The sequence below is a fragment of the Sceloporus undulatus genome, chromosome 5 (assembly GCF_019175285.1).
Source record: "Sceloporus undulatus isolate JIND9_A2432 ecotype Alabama chromosome 5, SceUnd_v1.1, whole genome shotgun sequence".
NCBI classification, from domain to species: domain Eukaryota; kingdom Metazoa; phylum Chordata; class Lepidosauria; order Squamata; family Phrynosomatidae; genus Sceloporus; species Sceloporus undulatus.
The window spans coordinates 55,204,304-55,222,969 of record NC_056526.1 but is presented as its reverse complement, the minus strand read 5'-3'; the positions used below and the strand labels follow the sequence as shown (position 1 = coordinate 55,222,969).

The window sequence follows — 18,666 nt, the reverse complement described above, 5'->3', positions numbered from 1 at the left end:
AATGGTTCTCTTGGTTCATCCCACAATTAATGATTTCATCATCTCAGCCTTGACCACTTAACAATTGTCAGGTGTGTACAATTATCCACTTTACATTTCTTGTCCTTGACATTCAGGACTTGTTAATTGTATTACCATTTACACCTGTGTGGTTCTCAGTTGGCTTCTGCTGAGTCACCCTGACTCTCACATACATGTTTTATTTCATTTACTGTATATCCCATGTTGCTTTTTTCTTAACAGTGTATACACAGAACTACAAATGTGAAGGAAAATTCAGTACAGTGTGCTCTTTCCTTACACACGGGATCCGTTCCAGAGCCCACATATAAGGCAAGTTTCACGTGTGCTTGAGGCCCATTGAAACTAATGGGACTTGTGCACACGGCACGGGATTTCCTCACTGTTGTGCGGCTTTCAGTGTAAGCTGAAAGCCACGTATAGCACGCCCGCGTATGATGCGAGCACACTGTACTGTATTTTATCAATTCATTCTGGTTGCAACAGCTGCTCATTTTTTCACTAGTACTCAGGGTTCAGGGTTCACTAGTTCAGGACAATGCATTGTACGAGGCCTTGCACTGATTACAAATATGTCCTAGACTGCTCATTTTGTATGTTACTTTTATCTTTCCTGGATTCAGCCGTAGCTTTTTCCTCTTTATCTGTCTGACTCTGAGCACTGGTTCATGTGTCTTTTCTTTTCATAGATCTTAATGTAGTGTTGTCGCATTCTGCTTGAGGTCGTAAAATGGTGGATATATTTCTGTTATGACATCTGGAGGTGTTATTTATTCACTTATGTAGCACTTCAATAAGAACTCTGAAGGGTAGTGACAAGTTGACCTGGAGCTCAAAATGTCAGCCTAAATTGAAGAATTCCTTGTTTTCTTTGAATACTCAAGGTTTTGCAGACTTCTGGAGACTCTATTACAATCTCATGATTGAAAAGTCACCAGGGTTGTTTCTCTAACTGCCCTTTTTTGAACCTGGTTCAAGCATAGCATTGTTAAGAGAGCTACATCTTACAGATTACAATGAAATATGTGGAAGAGGATGGAAGTGATTCATTCCTGTATAGTTCTTTTTTTTAAAAAAAAATATAACAACCTAACATTCTCTCAGTTTTGCTTTAGGCACAGGGGCTTTAGTTCTTCTGTGATTTGCCCATGGGCAAATAGAAACATTGCAGAAAATCCAATTGGGTAATGGGACAGATCCAGTTCCACCCAGCCTAGCCTTAAAACAGCACTACTTATTTTTTTTTAAAAAGCCTTGCTCCTACTAGCCCTGTTTTGCAACACCAATCTACCAGTCCCCCCCCCAAAAAAAACAAATTAAAATATCCCTTTCCTCTGCCAAAAACCTCTACCATTGTTTTCTGCCAAATATGCAACATCTATAAGCAACAAGTCCCATTTTACACAACACAGTGGAGTTTATCGCATTCAACTTAGAACGGCCCCCCGAGCGTTCTTAAAGGGACTGTTCTGGGGATGGGGGGCAGTGGGGAACGCTGTATATTGCACAGCGAGAATGCCACCACCACCGCCGAGCATTCCCCAGGGCTGATTTTCTAGAACCCTTTCTCAAGCGATCACGAAAATCGGCCCTCTAGAACGCTTCCAGAACGGAAGGGGAATGCGCGGCGGCGGCATTCTCGCTGTGTGATATACAGTGTTCCCTGCGCCTCCCATCCCCAGAACGGTCCCTTTACGAATGCTCAGGGGTCTGTTCTAAGCTGAATGCGATAAACTCCAGTGTCTCCCAGCTAAAGCTACTCTTGCTACCTCCTGTGTTGCTGCTCTTGCACTTGGCCCATTCATTGCCACCACTTCCACCTTATGTCCTCCCAACAATGGTGCCATCACCTCTGTCTGCCCACCACCCTCCCCCTCCCTCCCCCTGCTTTGCTGCCTTCCTTGAAAACTGAAGGAAAGAAAATGACATTGTTCCATAATCAAGTTTTCTCACTGCCTGGCTATCGGTCTCTATAGTGCTGGCTGCAGACAACAGCAACAATTAGTTTTTTCTTCACCTTCCCTTTTTTGAAATGAGTTGTAGGAGGAAGGGAATGGGAGGAGGAAGAGTGGATCAACAGAGAGGGGGAGAGACTGTTGGGTTTTTGTAATCTTCTTAAGTTCATTTTAGACCTCACAACTGTATTTTTACTGAAAAACATTTTTTCTACTGATAAACCCAGTAGAACCTGGGGGGGGGATGGTCTTCAGCACTTCTAAACTACCCTCTACTGCCTTAAAACTGATCAGAGATCTACAAGAATCTTCACTTAGGGATTTTCAAAGACAAAATTGTGAAAATTTGAGGAAGTAGAACTTGAAATGCTTATAAAAATTGCATTATTGACTGATATTGACTGACATGGAAAAGATGGGAAAGCTGACTTACTTCTCTTTGCAAAATATTCTCTTGTCCAAGAATTCACGTCCAGCGTCTACCAACCCACTAAATGTGTCTTTCATTTTTTCCACTGAATTTCCCTGTGGCATTTCCAATCTTATCCTTATTTCATCTTGTCTTAGAAAATAAGGAAAAATTTAAAAGTCTTTCAAATATGAATCAGTCCTTTACATCCTAAGCATGTCTGCTTGTAGGAAACATGTTGGGAATTCACTACAATTTTTTCTTTGCTCTGATTGCTGGAGGCTGGACACAATAGCCATTTTTTTTGGCAAGCTCATTCATTACTCATTACTTTAATTGGTTGGACATATTTTTACTAATGGCCACTGTCTAACTTACAATACTACTTGCCTCCTTGACTCCCTATATTGGGAGAAAGGCGGGATATAAGAAAAGAAAATAATGATAATTATTTATTTTATTTCATAGCCTGTTTTTTCCCATGACAGGACCCAAGATGGTTCTCCTCTCGAACATCTTCCCAGTTAACACATGATCAGTGCTAATCTTGTGTTACGTGGGAAGATGAATCTTGCCATTTCATCCAAAAATTCACAACATCACCAAATTTATTTACTCTTTGTAACAATAACTGTGTTACAGAATTGTTGCAAGGATCACATTTCATTAATTGAATTTAGTCAATTTCTATCATGTTGTGGTGGGTTAGTGGTTAAGTTGCTAATTTTAATGATTGTAAGGTTGTAAGGTTGGCAGTTTGAGGCTGAAGTGCCACACGATGAGTTGAGGTACTGTCACTAGTCCCAATTCCTACCAGCCTAGCAATTCAAAAGCATGCAAATTCAGGTAGATAAATAGGTAACACTTTCGTGGAAAGATAACAGCATTTTGTGCAGTCATGCTGGCCACATGACCATAGAGTTGTTTTTGGACAATGTTGCTCTTCAGCTTAGTAATAGACATGAGCACTGCCCCTTATAGTTGGACACTACTAGACAATCTTGTCAAGGAGAAACACATTAAGTTTACCATTTTTACTTTGCACTTCAGTAATCAGGTATCTTCAGGTACAATCATTTGATACAAACATGGCTTCTCTACGATTATTTTCTGTAAAATGCTCGGGGGATTCTTTGTTAATTTGCAATATAAAAATGATCTAAAAGATGAAACATAAAAATCACCAATTTTATGCAGAGATTAGATGGAGCTATCAGAAGAATCATAGATGATGTTTCCTTTGTCAAATCTCAGTAACTTCAGAAAAAGCTGCTCACTAGGTGCAAATAATTTTTCTCCAGAATTGGATCTAATAGCTAGGTGCATGAATGCCTATGTCTTTTCTACTAACTGCAGCAACTTCAATATCAATAAATACCTATCAGTATATGAAAATGGAATAAGTAATCTTTCCAGGTCTTATTTTTATATTTAAGAAACAAGTACATTACAATACATACAGTGTCACTCCCACTCCATTGTGCAGCCTGAGGATGTGAACAGGATCCTTGAAGAAGTGAGGGCCACCACATTCATACTGGATCCTTGCCCTTTCTGACTTCTGAAAGAAGCTAGAGAAAGACTGGCTGAGTGGGTAAGGGGAGTGGTGAATGCTTCAATGCAACAAGGCAGGTTTCAACTCTGCCTAAAGGAGGCCATGGTGGGGCTGTTGCTGAAAAAGACCTCTCTGGATCCCACCATCCTGGATAACTCTCGGCCAGTCTCTAATATTATCTAGATCCATTTCAGTCTGGCTTCAGACCTGACAATAGACAGAGGCAGCTTTGGTTAGCTTGGTGGATGACCTCTGCAGCCTCAGTGGATGGTCTTCGCAGGAAACTGGAGAGAGGGAGTGTGTCCCTGCTGGTCCTGCTAGATCTCTCAGCGGCTTTCGATACTATCGACCATGGTATCAGAGCCAACTTTCTGGGATGAGGTTTTGGGACATGGTTATGCAGAGGTTCTGGTCTTTCTTATTGGTGTTGGGGGACTCCTGTTTGACCCCCTGGTCATTGGTCTATGGGGTACCTGAGGATTCTGTTCTGTCCCCATGTTATTTAACATCTATATGAAACCACTGGGAGAGGTCATCCAGAGTTTTGGGGTGAGGTGTCACTAGTATGCTGACGACACTCAACTCTAACTCACCTTCCCATCTGAGAAGCTGTCTCAGTAATGGACTGAATGAGGGCAAACAAATTGAAGCTTAATCCAATACAAGACATAGGTGTTCCTGGTCAGTTGTAAGGCAGATCAAGGAACAGGTACTTTGCCTGCGCTGGATGGGGTTACACTCCCCCTGAAATCTCAGGCTCACAGCTTGGATGTGTTCCTGGACTCAACTCTGAGCTTGGATGCCCAGGTTGCAGCAGTGGCCAAGAGTACATTTGCACAGTTAAAACTAGTGTGCCAGCTGCGCCTGTTTCTTGAGACGTCAGGTCTGGCTACTGTGACACACACCTTGATTATATCCCATTTGGACTATTGTAATGCACTATACATGGGTCTACGTTTGGAAACTTCAGCGGGTTCAAAATGCCGCTAGAATGCTGACTGGGTCCAGTTACAGGGAACATGTAACTCCCTTGTTGAAACAGCTTCACTGGCTACCAATTTGTTTCTGGGCACAATTCAAAGTGCTAAAAATGACCTATAAAGTCCTACACAGCTTAGGTCCAGACTATTTGAGAAACTGTAGCTTCCCATATGAACTTACCAGAGCCCTGAGATCTTCAGGAAAAGGCTTTCTCTTGTCCCACCATCATCACAGGCTGGTTTGGTGAGGACATGAGAGAGAGCCTTCTTGTTGGCTGCTCCCACCCTGTGGAATGCCCTTCCACAGAAAGCAAGGCTGGCCCCCTCCCTGCTTGCCTTCTGTTGGCAAGCAAAACCAGTTTTATTCAGTCAGGCTTTTAATGTGTAATCATGGGCTTGCTTTTTTATATGGGGTGTTTGTTATATGGGATGAGTATTGTAGTTTTATTGTGATTTTAATGTTTGTAATTTTATATTGTCTTTAGGTAATGGTTTAATTCTTTTATTGTAATACATTTTTAAAGTGTTTTTATTTGTGAACTGCCTTGGGTCCCTTTCTGGGAGAAAGGCAGCATAGAAAATAAATAAATAAATAAATAAATAAATAAATAAATAAATAAATAAATATTTTCTGTATCCAGTTATCTAAAATGAAATCAAATATATTTGTTAGTAGCCTATTATTTAATTTCCAGTATCCTTTATATATTTCTTTATAAGATTCCAATGTGTTTGAATCAAATATAATTAGTAGAAGTGGCAGACATTTTTTTACTGTAATTTAATATATACTGGCCTGGCTGAAATCTGTGAAATTCTTTTGAAGAATATTTGATCCAAAATTCATTTGCTTTTCCACCTGAAAATATGCATTATCTTCCTAATTTCCCATTTTATACCTCCAACATAATGATATCTTAAACAGATATAATGTGAATTTTATGTCTACCCCCCTCTCTTTCATAGTAATACTTATGCCTCCTGATACTTGTTAATGATACTATGTTCATGAAAGGCTGGCATCATATCCATAAATCAACTCTAGGAGACAAAGATCTGGCAAGATGGTAGGTCTTATTGGAAGTGGGGCTGGGGAGCTGCACGTGGGCCATGGCTTGCACTCTGCCATTAATTACCTCTATTTTCTTCTGGTCAACTCTTCTTAGTCCACATTTTACTGGTAGGTAGTTCATAACTTTGGATTTATTGAGTCCACTGAACAATTACAATTTCAGATTTGACCTCTAAGATCCAGAGTGCAACTCGCATTGGCTCAGTGATCACAGTAATTAAACATTATTCCTTTAATTATGTCAAAGCAGCATTTAATCCTTAAAAATGCTCCTTATTGTCAGAAATGATACTTGCCTGAATTGTCTGTTGGGAGCACCTGTGAAACAAAATTAAACTGTGAATTCGTAGTCATCTTTATCACACTAATTCTTCCCAAGGGACCCAGATTTAATTCATTACAACATCCCAAGTCTTTAAGCATATTCAAGATAATTGGATCCATATTAACCTTAATGATGTTGTTTAAACCCCTGTTCAGACTAATGGCCAGAAAGTCGGGATTTTTAGACTGATTTAAGTATCAGAAATTAGAGCAATAGACTGTGAGAATAGTCCAAGCTTCTATCTAAGCTGCTGAAACACATCTCAAATCTTGCCAGCAATCCGGTTGGAAATTGTTGATAGTGTTTTCTTAGGTCGTTCACAAGTTGTAGTGATTCCGTAAAGCAACAATTTGTATTTATGTAGATGAAAGGAATATTCACAAGTTTTCTTATTCTAGACCAGAAAGGATGTCTCAATACATCCTACTGAAAAATGGTCAACCACCACAAGCTTTCTCACTCCTTGAAACTTTTTGAAAAAAAAAAAAAGGAAGGAAATAAAAGGAAAAAGGAAAAGAAAAGGTTGTACAAAAATACCTGGTATTACTGCACAAACCAACATTTTGTGCAAACAGATTTTTTTTCCAGAAAAAGTTCCAGTGGCAACAGTCATTGAAAAATGCTCTCTTAATATTGCCCAGGAGCAAGAAAACTTTTGAAATTACTAATTACTGTGCATAAAAAATAAGTGAAGAATATATACCAAGTATTTAACCTTCATTGCCACTACATTAAAGTTTCAACAAAGGGACCATAGTTTACAACAGCTTATTCTGATGTGGTCCATTTTAGGGTGCATCCACACTGAACAATTATAGCAACTTGATATTACATTAACAACTATGGTTCAGTCCTGTGGAATGGTGGGATTTGTGGTTTGGTGAGGCACCTAGTGGATTCCTTTCAACTATAACACTAGAGATGTTGGGCCAAGAATTCTAATTACCTCCTAAAACTCCAAATTCCAGGGTTCCATAGGATGGAGTCATAGCCTTTAAAGTAGTATCAAAGTGCTATAGCTAAGTAGTGTGGATAATCGATATACCTTTAGGGATTATGCTGAACTAAACATATAAGGATTATTGGCAATGAGGGTGGAGCTGCTTTAGTTATCAACACCAGTTACTTATTTATTTTTGTTTCAGTCATTCTTTTTTCAGTATATACACAGCATACGAAGTTGGAAGGAGTGGCCAGCATGTGTCTGTCCAGTTTAATATGTATGTATGTATATGCATACAGCTGTTTGTAGGGAGGGTTTAGGCATGTGTGCTATAGACTGACCTGATCCACAGCTTTCTCATTAAAGTATAGGTAAAAACTTAGGGCCGAAGCAGATGGCCCAGAAGGAACAGCCTCTGGCTGCTCTGACCCCAATTAGGCTCCTGAAGCACTGCTGTCTCGAGCCGGCAGCCAGCAATAGTGGATTTAATGTGCTTCTAAAAGGGCTGGCTCTTGCCAGCATGGCATGGCCTCGACCCACTTTCCAGCTGTTTGGGGGGCATGTGTCATCTAAACGCCATGCCCCCAAAGCTGCCTTATTTGGCCCATGTGTTTCGGGCCTTAATTACCCATCACTTTTCAAATCATTCCTATTTTTTTGGTGGGTGGGTGGTATCAAAGTGCTGATAACCTTGAGAGCCATTGTAGTGTAGTGACACTGGACTGGGACTGGAAACCAGGGATTCAATCCCCACTGAGCCATAGAAACCCACTGGTTGACCTTGGGCAACTCACATTCTCTAAGCTTCAGGGGAAGTCAAAGACAACTCCCCTGCTGGACAAATCTTACCAAGAAAACCCTGCAATAGGGTTGCCATAAGTCAGAAACAACTTGAAGATACACAAGAACATCAGCATACATTTAGAAATGCATACCTTTGGTGAAACTAACATTTAGAAAGGTTTTTTTTTTTTGAGGAAAATATACTTAAAAATAACTTCACATGTGACCTTTGTTCAGATTTTTTTAAAAAATGTTAATGAATTAATTCAGAAATTGGATAGAGTAACATTCTGAGTGATATGCAAACATGATATGTACTAGAAACAGAGGAATATTCTCATTCCTAACTCATCATGAGAGCTTTTGTGCATTTTTAGAATTTGTGGTTCCTTGAAAGCTCGTACATGCATACAACTCTTTGCATACAAAGACAATGTTTATGGCCATGTTTATGATCCCACTTCCTCTCTGCATTTAGTGAATATGTTATGGGGAAGAATCTGTGAATATATTTCTACTCACAACTAGTTTGTTAGGTAAGACAGATCACTCTAAAGGGAAGATCAAGTAAACATCATAATAGGTGAAGACATTGTAAACATTATTTTGTGCTGAGGGAGAGTATGGTAATTTAAATCTCAATGTAGCCTCATCAGCTATCGCCCAAAGGCCCTAGACTGGCTAAGAAGAAGAAAAGCCACAAAAACAAAGCAATAAAATTTGATTTTCCATTTGAGAACACAAAAGACTGCTTTGGAAACTCAAAACTGTGTCTAACCTAAGCATAGCTCACAGACTACTTTGTTTGAATGTGAGTGTGTGGGTGTGAGAGTTTTTTATATGCCAATGTTGGAGTCATGATTTTACAGGTTGTCCTCACATGTTATGTAAAGTTGGTATAGTAAGTTGATTCCCAATACAGTAGAGCCGGGGGGAGGGGGGACACACATTGATGAAATCTGTTTTTGGAAGATAGTATTGATGTTTTATGCATTTTTTGGTTGCCACCAAAATATGAATATTTACAGTCAATATGGCTATCCTTAAATTTGTACTGAAGAGCACTGTACTACTTTACAGGGTACAGTTCTCCCCTAAGATTGCTTTGTGGCGTTATGCCACCATCCTTCTTCAAGGAGTGAAGACTCCCAGGAGAGATTAATAGCAAGTGGTTTCGGAGGGATCTTTAAAAGGACCTTGTTTGTTATTCCTGTTGCTTTCTAGACTTTGCAGCTTCCTTTCTGAGTTATTGCATGAAACGAGTGATGTTGCACACTTGCTTGGTAGGCCATTGAGTTGTTAATCTTTAGTCTTCAATTGTTAAAGCAGTCCACACTTTATTTGGGATTACATTTTTCTCTGCTCAGTTTCATGGATATGCCCTACATTTTAACCTTATGTCCAGGAGGAATTTCAAAATGTCCTCCATTTTGAGCATGACTAAGAAGCATGAATTTATATTCATATTAGTGTTTTTAGCTTTTATTTTGTAATATCCTACATTTTTCTTCTCCTCCTTTGTGGTTACGACTTCTGGTCACCCCACCAGGATCCTGGATCATCAGATATGGCTATCACGACATCATACAGATTAGAAAACTGGGCCAAAGCTAACAAAATGAAATTCGACACGGAGAAATGTAAGGTACTGCACTTAGGGTGAAAAAATGAAATGCACAGATATAGGATGGGGGACACCTGGCTGAATGAAACTACGTGTGAAAGGAATCTTGGAGTCCAAGTAGACCATAAGTTGAATATGAGTCAACAGTGCGATGCGGCAGCTAACAAGGCCAATGCGATTTTAGGCTGCATCAATAGAAGTATAGTGTCTAGATCAAGGGAAGTAGTAGTGCCACTCAATTCTGCTTTGGTCAGGCCCCACCTGGAATACTGTATCCAGTTCTGGGCACCACAATTAAAAAAGGACATTGAGAAACTGGAGCGTGTCCAAAGGAGGGCGACTAAAATGGTGATAGGTCTGGAAACCATGCCCTATGAGGAACGACTTAAGGAGCTGGGGATGTTTAGCCTGGAGAAGAGAAGGTTAAGAGGTGATATGATAGCCCTATTTAAATATTTGAAAGGATGTCATGTTGAGGAGGGAGCAAGCTTGTTTTCTGCTGCTCCAGAGACTAGAACACGGAACAATGGATGCAAGCTCCAGGAAAAGAGATTCCACCTCAACATCAGGAGGAACTTCCTGACAGTAAGGGCTGTTCAACAGTGGAACAAACTCCCTCGTAGTGTAGTGGAGTCTCCTTCCTTAGAGGTCTTCAAACAGAGACTGCATGGCCCTCTGTCACGGATGCTTTGATCTGGATTTCCTGCATGGCAGGGGGTTGGACTGGACGGCCCTTGTGGTCTCTTCCAACTCTACGATTCTATGATTCTGTGATACTAATTTATGCCTCCGTCCTCCCTTGTAATCCAGGCAGCACTCCAATCAAAGGGTTTCTGAGGCAATGCAGATTGGGGTGCTAGGAAATTATGACCCCAGTACTCTCTGGTCACAGTGTGCACCAAGACAAGCAGATAGAGAGACCCCTTTGGGGTTCTGCCACAGGTGCTTGTCTCAGTGCATCCTGCAATAATGAGAATGCTGCAGTTATCATTTCTCACTACTTCAATCTGCAACATATTGGAACTTGTCAGTTGGGGTGCTGCCTGACTTAGGTAGTTTTTTGAATCCCAAGAGCTACAAGACTGTATGTCCAGCTTACATTCTTGTAACTATTAAACAGGGTGCCTGGTGTGGGTCTGATTTATTTCCATATTTTTGTCTGGAATATTTATTCTTTGGATGCAACAAGACACTCCTTCCCCCACTCCCCCACCCAAACACATCTTGTTTTAGCAAAAACAAACAAACAAAAAGCCAAAAAAAAAAAAAAAACTACAACCTTATACTTTAACTTTAAAAACATGGGGTGTGTTTAAGAAGGTGATGGTGTTTTGTTTTTTTAAACAACAACAACTATCTTCTGTTCGCTTCCAGTTTTGTAAAAAAAAAAATGACTAGAACAGTGTCTGAAGGTTGGGGGAAGAGTATGTTTGCTAGAAGCTCTGAAGTTGCTTATCCCTGGTATAAAGTATTATAGATTCTATTTCATTGTCTGTATTCTCAGCCTGTAAGAGAAAAAGAGGTGTTTCTCCCCTCTATCCTGTTGTGCACATTTGATTCATCTAGTAGCACAACAGCATTTAAACTGAGTGCTGTTTTGGGGGGCAGGTGCATCTGATTCTGGAATAGATGAGTTCTTGGGGAGGGGGTGCAGTATTACATCCTTATTTGCTTTGATTCCTTGTAGACAGAAAAATTATTCATTAACTATAAATGCCAGAAGTCAAAGGTTCTGCAATTTTGATTCATTGTATGGCAAAAGCTTGCAAACAATTTGATGCATACTGTGGAAACATTTACACACAGATAGCATCCTTCTTTGCTGAAACAAATAACTTTAGATTAATCAAATAATGTAGGATACTTGCTTTTTGGAAAAACAACAAAATACAGATCAAACAGATAAACAGAGAGGTTTTCAGCAGTTTGCTGAAGCACTTGAATAAATGGCTTGATCTTAAGAAATGACATATTTCCCCATAAAGGTAAATCATGATGAAATGTGGTGTTGTCAGGATATCTCAGTTCTTAAGGTCTTTTTACTAGCATAGTATGTGTTTTGCAAGCTCAAAAAGATGGAGTCAGGATTAGTGCTTCATTATTAATGTGAAAATGTTGGTGTTGTATCCTATTTGGAAATCACATCTCTGACTAGGAATGCAATTTTTCTTATTGTAAATGTGTGAGATTTCCTTGATATTGCTTCCTTAGTGAAAGAAGGGATGCAAATACAACCTCTCTCTTCACAAGACAGAACTCCAGCAATGATATCTAGTTCCAGAATTAAATATTGGTGAATAATGTATGCTGGTATTCTGATATATTTCTTATTTATTTAAGAGTTTGACCCATTTGTAGCCAGGCATGGAATCAGCAGCTGCAATCAGCAGGATTTGGTATAATTCAGTTGTTGTAATGCTTTCAGCATGTTTTCTCTAGGTTAGGTCTGGATCAAATAATAATAATAATAATAATAATAATAATAATAATAATAACAACAACAACAATAATTTATTTGTATACAACTGGGGCGGCTCACAAGATTAAAATATACAGTCTGAACCCTCAACCCAACCCCCCTTAAAATATAATTAAACAATGTAGAATTTAAAACATAAAACATACTTAAAATTCTAAATGTTTTACTTATATTGTGTAGTGTTGAAGCTATCAACAACATTTATAGATGTCTGATATTCTGAACAAAATATAAAAGTGATAAATTAGCAAATAATGTATATGTGTTCACTGTGCCATCTAGGATTACCAGAATAAAACTGTAGAGGATTCATGCAACTTTAAGAGTTATATAGAGGGAGTTTCATCAGGTGTTGTGTTATCCATCCAACATGGCTAATCGTAAGGGATTGTGGAGTGAAAGCCCAAAATGTATAGAGTGTTAAATGTTCTTTCACTTTCTGTAATTGTAGGTAATGGGCAACAAAACATCATTTTGGCAGCATATTGCTTGTAATTGCTTAACACCTCACCCTTCTCAAGTCATTATCACCCTTGTTGCAGTGATAATCTGTTGCAGAGGACAAAAGGCAGTTGTGTGTAAGTGGGGCTCATTAACAGTTGGATGTACAGTAATACCCTTTCTGTTATACCATACTCAGTATGGGATATGAAGTTGCATAGATTGCACTAATTTCATTAATTTGTAATGTCTGTGGCAGTCATGATATACAAGGCAAGTTACAGGCATGAACTAATCCTTGATGCAGATCTACATGAGGGAAGATGTAGGTCTTTTTCTACCCACATTTAGGTACTATCTGAATAAGCTTGTCACGTCCTCTACATTTCATATCAAACAGATGATACAGAGTGGTTTGTAGAGCTGTGGCAACTAAATCACCTCATTTCCATTGTTTCAACATTGTCAGCCAGTTTGTGGCCAGCTTGGGTTTTCTAAGTTTGATTTAAATACGTCTCAAAATGGCTATGGTTGGTGTTGAGCTCATGAATTTACGGTGCAGTTCTGAGTGGGATTTGCAGCACTTCACAGCAACCCTGTTGTTTTTGTGACAAAGTCTGTTTGACTGGTTTGGGATTTATGAGGGAAATAATTCGGAATGGAGTAATAATTTTCCCTTGGCAATTACAGTACCATTTGGTACTTTGTCCCTAAGGGGAAAATGAATGTGCAGAATCTTTCTGTGGGTTCAGTTGCAAGGAACAAAACAAGGTCAAAAAGCATTTGCACAATGCACAAGTGCTTCCTTTAAAATGAGATAGCTAATTCATTGAGAGCTCTTATACATTTTAAAAAATGACTATTTAGTAATTTAAAAATTAATGTCTATGTCAACCAGTGTGGAACTATGGAAGTTACAGTATGTTAGGGTTTGAAGGAATGGAATTTCTTTGTGGTTAGTTAATCAGAGGTAATATATAGAATTCTGATTTCAAAAATAGGCAAAATATGTTGCTTTTTTCTTTTTGCACTGTTTTTTCACTGGCTAATAGAATACTAAATCTTCCAGTGTTTATTAGTAGTATCAGTTTAATAAATATGAAAATTTGGGGGTGGGTTGTGGGGGCACAGACTATCATAACATCATTAAACAAGGCTATATAAAACTCTTATAACTGAAATGTCATAAAGTGTTTGAGCCTTGGCCGGATTTCTGAACATGAGCCTGTACTGGTTATCCTTATTTCATCCAGAGATTTTACATGATTACCTGAATGTTGATTTTGCAGCAATTGAGAATCCAGCAATATTCCCAAAACAAGAAAACTGTATTGACTCTTGTATGTAATCAGCAATTTCCGTTTGCTATATATTCCCAACACTATCCAAGATATATACAGTGAAATACCAAATAGCGCTTGCTGTGCTCTTTCCCATCAATACAGCTGATCTTATAAGTGTTGAGTAGTGCTGCTGACCCAGTTTCTTCACTCAAAATATTGGCATCTCTTTCAGTTGAAAACCCTGAGTACAAAGAAGATTTGTAACATTTGTGATAGATGAAAGCTATTTATTATTTTTCCTCTTTCTTTCTTTCTTTCTTTCTTTCTTTCTTTCTTTCTTTTTTTATTTCTTTCTTGATAAGCTATGGAAATAATGAGAAGAACAATCTGACACTGTGTTGGATTCTCCATAGTTAGTGGTGCTAGGGGACTCCAACATCCATGCTGAGACTGCTCTTTCAGGAGTGGCTTAAGACTTTATGGTCTCCATGACAACATGGGTCTGTCCCAAGTAGTATGCTGCTGGGCACAGTCTCAGCTTCATGCTGCTGGGCACATTCTCAACCTTGTTTTCCATGCTGGATGGATTGATGGTGATCTTGGTGTAGAAGAAACTTCAGCAACATTTCTGGACAAAATCATAATTTGGTCATCTTTAGACTCACTGGGACTCAGAACCTCCACAGATGGTCCACTGCAGGAGGCTGATGGGCAGATCCCCGATTGCTCTTGGGGATTTTCCTGTTACTTTGCCAAATGATTCTGTTGATACTCTGGCAGACTTCTGGAGTGGCGAAATGGCCAGGGCAGTGGAGACAATTGCTCCTGGGCATACCCTCTTATAGAGTGGAGCCAAAACAACTCCTTGGTTTTCCAGAAAGTTGATGTTGATGAGAGAGGGACTAGACTGACATTGGTGAAAGATTTGAAGTCCAAAGAGCTTAAGCCAGACTGTTAATTGGGGCAGGTTACAGAGATAATACTATGCTCATTGAAAAACTCCACTGGTTGCCTATTTGTTTTTGCAAATGCTGCTTATGACCTATAAAGCCCTATGTGGCTCAGATCCAGGTTATATGGCAGACCATAAGTATCTTCCTGTATGAGATGGCCTGGGCTCTGAAATCATCTGGAGAAGCCCTTCTCTCAATCCCAATACCATCGCAAGCATAGTTGGTGGGGACACGAGAGAGGGCCTTCTCAGTGGTTGCCCCAGACTTTGGAGCTCCCTTCCCAAGGAGACCAAAATGACCTCTTCCTTGTCCTTCCATTTGTAGGCTAAAACCTTTTCATTCAGGCTTTTTAAAGAAAGGTTTTATAAAACTGTTAGCGGGGCTGTATTGTTTTAACTTAAATGTTTCAAAGAACTTTTTATCTTGTTAATTGCATTTTATTTTCACTTGAGGTGTACATTACTTTAATACTGTAAATCATTTAATCTATTTTAGTGTTCATGTTTTGCATGTTTTTAATTGTAATTGTGAGTCACTTTGAGTCCCAGTTTTGGGGAAAAGCAAGATAAATATAAAGATACAGTGGGCTAGTGAGCCGCAAATTGGAGCATCTATTACAAAACCCTACAGGAAAAAGCCTAAAAACCAGTAGTCTGTTCTTCTGGAAAATGATCATGTATCTTTAACTGTTTTGTGGACTCTTAGAGTAGGAAGAGACATCAAGGGTTATCTACTCCAGTCTCCTGCCAGTGCTGGCATCTACAAGTAAAGCATACTTGGCACGTGGCCATCCCATCTTTTTTCAAAAACCTCAAACAAAGGAGTATTTTCCATAAGATATTCCTTCAAACCTTTAAAGATGTCTATTATAATCACATCTCATTGTTCTCTTTTCCAGATCTAGCACGCTCAGATCCCTCAAATGTTCCTCAGAGATCTTATTTTCTTTCCAGTTAAACATTACTCCATTAGCATTACTTCTTCAGTTTGATATGCTTATGAAATGCATACGTTCATCCATAGCTTCATAAAACCTGGGTCTGATGCTAGGGTTGTTTTAAAACAAAAACAGCAACACTAATGCAACATTTGGTTTAAATATAACAGGGAAAACCTATCTTAATATAAGCCAGGATTTCAGTGTTGAACTCAGTATGCTGTGGGAGCAAGGAGGAGGAGACACAAAGGAGGAACATACGGCCACAATACTCCTTCTGCATCTGTGGTTCAGAAATAATGTGGAATTGTGTTTTAACATGAGCCAGCATTTCTGTAGAGAAGCCACTGTGTAATGAGGAGAATTTTCTAAGAGGCTTTTTGAACTGTGGTTTATAAAACTGTGGACAAATGCCTGAATGCAACTAATTTCTTCTAACATGACTTGATAAGATTCACCATAGCCATTTTGAGTGACTGCTGGAGCAAGATGAAATTTTTATGGAAAACATGTTTTATCTAAATTGCCTATGACAACCTGGAAAAGTTTTTTTTTTTTTTTTTTTGGTAGTAAATTCTTGTGACTGTTCACTTGCTGTTTTCAGGTGTAAAATGCAACAAAAAGATTGTACTTGCTTCCTTTTATGTACACATAGAGAAGTTTGCTTGAGGTTTTAGTGTCATCTGGGATTTTTTTTCCAAATAATAATTAACAATAACTTCTTTAATTGTGCAGAGCTGGCTATTTGCCTCAGAATATCCCACTAGAACTTCTCAGATACCTGTCCAAGGAAAAGGAATTTCTGCCTTGGCATGCTGCCAGCCGTGCTCTTTATCCTCTGGATAAGTTGCTGGATCGCACAGAAAACTACAACATCTTCAATGTAAAGATATATTTTCTCTCTTTTCTGTTACCAACCATTAAATTGTTGTTGTCCCTCCTGATAGGATTCTTAAATTGCAAGCATCTTTCCACATGATCAATCAGAGTTTATCCTAATTGCACTTCAGCCTTACTACTATCATTTCTGCAAGTACATTTCCAAATGAGAAAAGGCATGCTAGTTATGGACTAATTGAACTAATAACCTTAATTTTAAAAAGCCTGGTTACATAAACCTTTATAGTACAGAAGAGGGAAAACACATAACCTCCTAGCAAACATCAACAACAACAACAAAAAAGATTAGTTATAGCATTCATTACTAACAGTGTCACAAAATTATCAACTGGATGACATAATTGAAGAAGCAATTAATGTCTTGCTTGGCAAGAAAAAATGGCATTTTTCCAGTACAAAATATTGCACTTTGATATAAGATATGAAGGCTTAATATGTAACAAAAGATAAATGAGTGCACATTTCATGTATCAGATACTGATTATGCAGGAAAGACATTTGGAAATTTTTCCTATGAGGATGTGATTCAGCAGGTTTCCATTTTATGAGAAAGATGTGATACAAATCAAATGAGATGAAACATTTTAAATACCTGTTTGTTTCAGTGGGGAAAGTTAAACACATGCTTGAATTCTAACTGCTCACTCTATCAATGGCTAAAAGTGTTTGACTTGGATGATATCTTGTCCTTTCTTTTTGTCCTTAATTTAATGTAACTACAAGATTCAGTTTGTTTCTGAACAGCAATCATTGATGAATTACACCATGTATACGTTCATAAAGCCAGAAAACATTTGCTTATAGATTATATTGAAATTTGATCAGTGTCAATAGTAGTGTTTCCATGATTGTTTCAGTTAAAAAGGTATCTTTCATTTCCTTTTATGATCAAGGATTAGATTACTGTTGAGTTCAATTGTTTCTAAATTTTTATTGTAAACTTTTTAAGCAATTTTATCTGTGAGCTGCCTTGGCTTCCTTTCTGGGAGAAAGGCAACACAGAAGCACATACATACACATACATACATAAGCAAGCAAGCAAGCAAGCAAGCCCTATTGCCACCATTTATTGTCAAAAGGCAGCACAAAAAACCATATATTATCAATATACATGGAGCTGTGTTTAAAAAATGTTTCCTGGAAGGGGAGGGAGAAACTAGTGCAGAACAAAGTTTTACATATGTGGTCCCTGTTGTTGTTTTTACCTTCAATGCCACCAATAAATTTCACTGGGGTCAGGATGGGCCACATTTTTGCTTTGAAACAAGGCATGGGAGAACAAATGCCTATTTCCTTTTTTAAGAAAAACTCTGAGTCCTGGAAGCAAGATTCATCTTTAAAATAAGACATACTCCTTGTGTTTTTTGTTTCACAGCAAGTCCCTCCTTTATTTTATTTCAGAAGTAGGTGGGTTTGGTGCATTCCCTGGTGGATTTGGGAGCAATGCAATTATGAACCTGCCCAAAAGAAACATTTTTTCATGTTTCTAGGAGCATGCGAGCTTATAATGTGCCAGAACACTGGCCTTCTTAGAAGCACAGTGTTGTCTGCACTGACTGGCAGTAACTGCCAAGGTTTATACTGTAATGGGAATCTGTTTCAATCCCACCTAGAGGTGCCAGACATTAGAACATTGATGTTTATCACACTATACTTTTAAAGTGCTACTATTCCTCTTTGACTCCTCTAGCTGCCTCCTGTTGCATTCTGGGATTGGCAGTTTTAAGGAGGAGTATTTAGAATTAAATACCCCTCCTTAAAACTGCCAATCCCAGAATGCAACAGGAGGCAGCTAGAGGAGTCAAAGTAGAATAGTAGCACTTTAAGAGTATAGTGTGATAAACATCCCTGTGTTCTAACACTGAGCTCCCTCTGCAGTTTGTAAGTTAGGAGTGTGAACTGAATTATACCACTGTAAATATTAAATTTACTGTACAAATTGAATAGTTAATAAGATATATTTAAAAAGGCTAATTTACACATAATCCAGGACTTGAACAGTCAAC

The 18,666-nt window shown here is 38.6% G+C and overlaps 1 protein-coding gene across 1 annotated transcript in view; it reads left to right on the top strand.

The window, feature by feature from the left end:
• The window catches only part of TRHDE (thyrotropin releasing hormone degrading enzyme), a 332,065-nt gene that overhangs the window by 284,560 nt on the left and 28,839 nt on the right, over nt 1–18,666 (top strand). The window contains exon 13 of the mRNA XM_042470783.1: nt 16,496–16,643. Coding sequence (XP_042326717.1) covers nt 16,496–16,643 — 148 coding nt within the window. The remainder of the gene's footprint in view (nt 1–16,495; nt 16,644–18,666) is intronic.